At 49.1% G+C, this 4189-nt stretch overlaps 1 protein-coding gene across 2 annotated transcripts in view; it reads left to right on the top strand.

Moving 5' to 3' along the window:
- The first annotated feature begins 3302 nt into the window (after positions 1 to 3302).
- Positions 3303 to 4189, top strand: part of AKAP13 (A-kinase anchoring protein 13) — a 66215-nt gene continuing 65328 nt past the window's right edge. For both annotated transcript variants that reach the window (XM_015569132.1, XM_015569131.1), the window contains exon 1: positions 3303 to 3657. In XM_015569132.1, coding sequence (XP_015424618.1) covers positions 3577 to 3657 — 81 coding nt within the window. In that variant the 5' untranslated portion in view covers positions 3303 to 3576. The remainder of the gene's footprint in view (positions 3658 to 4189) is intronic.

Raw genomic sequence — 4189 nt, 5'->3', positions numbered from 1 at the left:
TCCTGCTGAGACTGAATGAGTCACTGGTGAGTCACTTAACCAGGGCCCAGTCATATGCTGCTGTTCCTTTTACTGGCCCTGAGCGTTCTGTTTGGATCCTCAGCACACCCACTAGGTGGCGCCCTAACGCAGAACCGACTATGGGACTCCACCTGGAACAAAAGGAGCCAAATAGAGGTGCCCTGTAAGAAGGTTAAATAATTCGGGTTGGGGGTTAGATCTTGTCATTGAACAAACCAGGAGAAAAATTAATTCTTGAACAGAAATGCTATAAGTTATAATGCATAAAATACTGTTATTCTTCATTTTCTGGAATTTTAAGACCACATGTCGGGCCTGTGGTCTGAACAGACTAAAAGCACTGGTTCTTCTCTTGAGGAATTTGGAAACCCTTGTTGCGGATAGAAGGACACAGAGAAGGAGGGATCATTAATCTTGTAAATAACTACTATTGTAAATAATACACAGATTATTACATAATTACAAGTTCCCAAAATTCAAGGAAAGAAGGAACATTCTCAAAACGAAAATTTGTAACTCTGAGCTCTAGTTTGGATTTGAACTGATTGGTTGTGGCGTTTCAAAATTCTAGCAGAATAACTGTTCAGTGGGTCCAGATGTTTTTGATAAAAACTTGGAATTGTCACATCAGCAGCAAAAGCACAGGATTACGGAGTCTGTCTCCTGTTGGGGAGTGCTGACCCGATCCAGAGGGGAGAGGAAAACAGACTCTCCCCACCCAGGGCACTTCTGCTCCAAGAAGGAACAGAATACGTAAGGACAATTCCAAATCGTTGAAATACATTTATGTGTCCAGAAAAAGTAAGAAATCTCCATTCGCAGTGGGTAGCACAAAGCCAGCAGACAGTCAGAAATTGAAAAGGTTCATCTATATGTCTCAAAACAGTAATCTGGGCCATTTCAGATAATTATATTATTTTGAAGCAGATTCCTCTCTAATTATATAAACTTCTTGAGGACAAACCTTGTTATTTATTTTGTTTGCCTTCACTGCACGGCACAAAATAGCTGTTAAGTCAGTATAGATTATGTACATTTATGTCAATAGGGGAGGCTGGGCGTAGAAAGGCTTTATTGTGATTAAAGCATCTGGTCCCTAGAGAGATGTCTGGGAACCTTGGAAGCAGGAAGCATTTGAATCTAATTAAAACAGAAGGGAGCGGCAGAGAGGAATAAACCATATTGAGGACAGAGGGGAGGCAGCTCTGTGTGCACACGGGGAGGGAGGGGAAAGAGAGCTAAATTACAGCTTGGTGAAAGCTTGTACCGAAAAGATAAGACATTATTCAATTTTCCATACACTGAAGCCTAAAGGATCTTTCCGTTGGTGCCTTAGATCACATAGTTTCAAAGTATTTGTAAATTGCTGACCAGGTCCCCGCCCTTTCAGTAATAAGCCTGAGCACGACTTTTACTTACAACTTTTAACCTTGCCCTAATCATCTTGTTTCTACTGGTCCCCATCATCACTGTGATGAGCAGCGCCCCTGTCTCACTATACATGTTGGGGACGCCCAGGAGCCAAGGCCCTCTGAGGCACGTGGGGAGGGAGGCTGTCTGCTCTCCCTAGCGGTGAGGGCTGGCAGTGAGGCTGGGGGGTCCCTCCCGGAGCAGTGAGGGCTGTGAGGGCTGAGGGGTCGGGGCTTTGAGTGGTTATAGCTGCAGCTGCGAGTTAGCATATAGATGGAGAATGCTGGCATTATAGCCAGACTGGCCGCCTCCTGTCCTTTGAGCTAGTTAACAAGTGAATGCCTGGCCTGGGGAAATGGTGACTCATCAGCCGTCTCTTCCCCTTGTACATACAGTTCCTGAAAAACCCCTCTCCAGCTCTGCTTGCCATCCCCGGGGTATGAAGTCTCTTTTCTTCCTTGAACACCCTCATTCACACCCTCCAGGTCCAGCTAGGACACCTGGCCAGATGTGGAAAATCAGGCTAAGGCCCCAGGAAGCAAATCTTTCTATTTCTTCTTTCTTTCTTCACTCTTTCTCCCTTTACTTCCCCCAGTGCCTCCTCCCGGCCTCCTTTCTCTCCCAAATCATTTTCAACCTCAGTGAGGGAATGTCTGGAGTGAGGGAGCGGATTCTGGAAGAGGTCTGGCCCCGGAGAATGTTCCAAAGGGTGGGGCTAGCGAGGTCTCAAATAGTGAAAAACAGGCAAATGGGTTGCAGCCGTGCACAGGGCTCCGCAGGGCTCCCTGCATGTGAACGGACGCTTCGCAGGCAGAGCAGGCCCGCCAGGTGACTTCCTTAGTCACAGAAAGCGGTGACACACGTCCCCATTCATTTTCCTGCTTTCCTCTTTAATTCTCTTTAAAGCCCCCTTCCGTTCATCAACCCCCTCGAAAAACAAAAAAATAAAAAGCTGAACTCTTGATGATGTTTAAATCTTGTCGGACACCTTTGTGGCCACTTCTGGATCCTAGAGAAACAACCCTGAACTATTTGGCTCGCATTTTTCTCACGTTAAATCACTGGTTTGCATTTGGCACGGAGCTACAGTGTGTGCCTTGGGTCGCTTCAATTCTCTGTACTCGGAGGGAGAGAGAAGCGCGTGCACATGCTGGTGGTGGTCAGGGTGACATCCCCTCCCTCCGTCCCTCCTGCCTGACATCAAAGCATCTGGACCCACAGAGCCTGCTCACAGGGGACAGCTGGAGGAGGAGGAAGCGCTGGAAAAGGAAGCCTTGTTTTTCTCTCCTTCCTTCGCGGGTGAATCACGCTCCCACCACTGCAATTAGCTTTTCAGGCCTCCGAGGCGGTTGGTGCGGAGCTGAAAGGGCAAGTCTTGACGTCCCTGTGAGTGAGGAGAAGGGAGGATGGGCTGGGCTCGGGCAGGGCCAGCGCCCTAAAGAGAGGGAGGGGGAGGGGGAGGGGCCTTTTCCTCCTTCTCCGCTGCTGTCATTACATATTTTCAACTTAAATCAGAACCCAGCCCTGCTGCCTGGGAGCAGACGCGGACCTGAAAGGCTCTTTGCTTCAGACGGATCTCCAGGCTTGTGCTTTTTTCTTCCATAAAGAAAATTTGATTTTCCTTCTCTCTTTTTTTTTTTCTTTAAAGCAAGAACAGTTGAATGGGAATTTTTTTTTATGCCATCCCTTTGCAATAGCGTTGTCTTCCCTTTTTTTCTCTTTTCCTGACCGAGTACGGACTGGATTTGTGTTGCCTGCTCTGGTCTTTCCCCCACGTGCGCCGGCCATTATGCTCAGCCGGTCCATTCTTAGTTTTTCTACTGGAGCCATCGCCAGTGATGGAGACAGCGTGTGCTCGTATAGCACCAGGAGGCACGCACTGTTTATATTATGAATTATAAACTCATTATCCCGGCGCTCCACAGTTGTCAGAAAGTTCCGGGTCAATTCAGGGAGGTGGATTCCGCTGGGTTCTTTTTGATTCCTTTTCGGCCCTGGGAGGGTTTCGCGTAGAGCGCCGTCTGGAAGGCCCGGTCCCCTGCAGCTCACCGGGAGGAGTGTGGAGCTCGGGACTGGCGGGTGCGCTGGTCCCCCAAGTGACCCCGGGCACATCGGCATTGTCCCTCCCTCCTGCCCTCGGTCAGAATGTACGAGCGGCACAAGCGGCGCTACAGCCTGTGTGACATCTCCAAGGTGGACAGGACAGTGGACGTGGTGTTGCTGAAGGTAAGGCCACCTCTCAGGCCCTTTCCCCTGGAATCCCAGAGCTGCGCCCTGGCCACCTGCTGCGAGAAGGGCTGAGGAGTATGTGTGAGCATTGCGGTGGGGGGATCGGGTTGGCGATTTTCGGGTTCTGGTCCTAGCTGAGCTGGTTTGGGTCGGCCCGCCGACTTGAAGGGTCCCAGGTTTAATCCCGGTCAAAGGCATGTACCTCAGTTGCAGGGTGAGCCCCCAGTGAGTGCAGGAGATAACCAATCGATGTGTCGTCTCTTTCACATCAATGTTTCTCTCTGTGTGTCTCTCCCCCTCCCTTCCACTCTTTCTAAAAAAAAAATCAATGGGAAAAATATCCTTGGGTGAGGATGAATAAAATAAAGTACTATCTGAACAAAACCAGTTGAGAATCAGCAGTGAGCCACTTACTGCTTAAATGTCACTGTACCTGCTTGAAAATGCATTCTGACTCTCAGGAGAGCCTCCTGTTCTTGAACAGCTCAAAGGGAGAGATGCCCCTTTAGAGCTGCTCTTTCCTGCGATG

Source organism: Myotis davidii, unplaced genomic scaffold, assembly GCF_000327345.1.
Source record: "Myotis davidii unplaced genomic scaffold, ASM32734v1 scaffold164, whole genome shotgun sequence".
Classification (NCBI taxonomy): domain Eukaryota; kingdom Metazoa; phylum Chordata; class Mammalia; order Chiroptera; family Vespertilionidae; genus Myotis; species Myotis davidii.
This window is presented reverse-complemented; position numbering and strand designations above follow the sequence as displayed.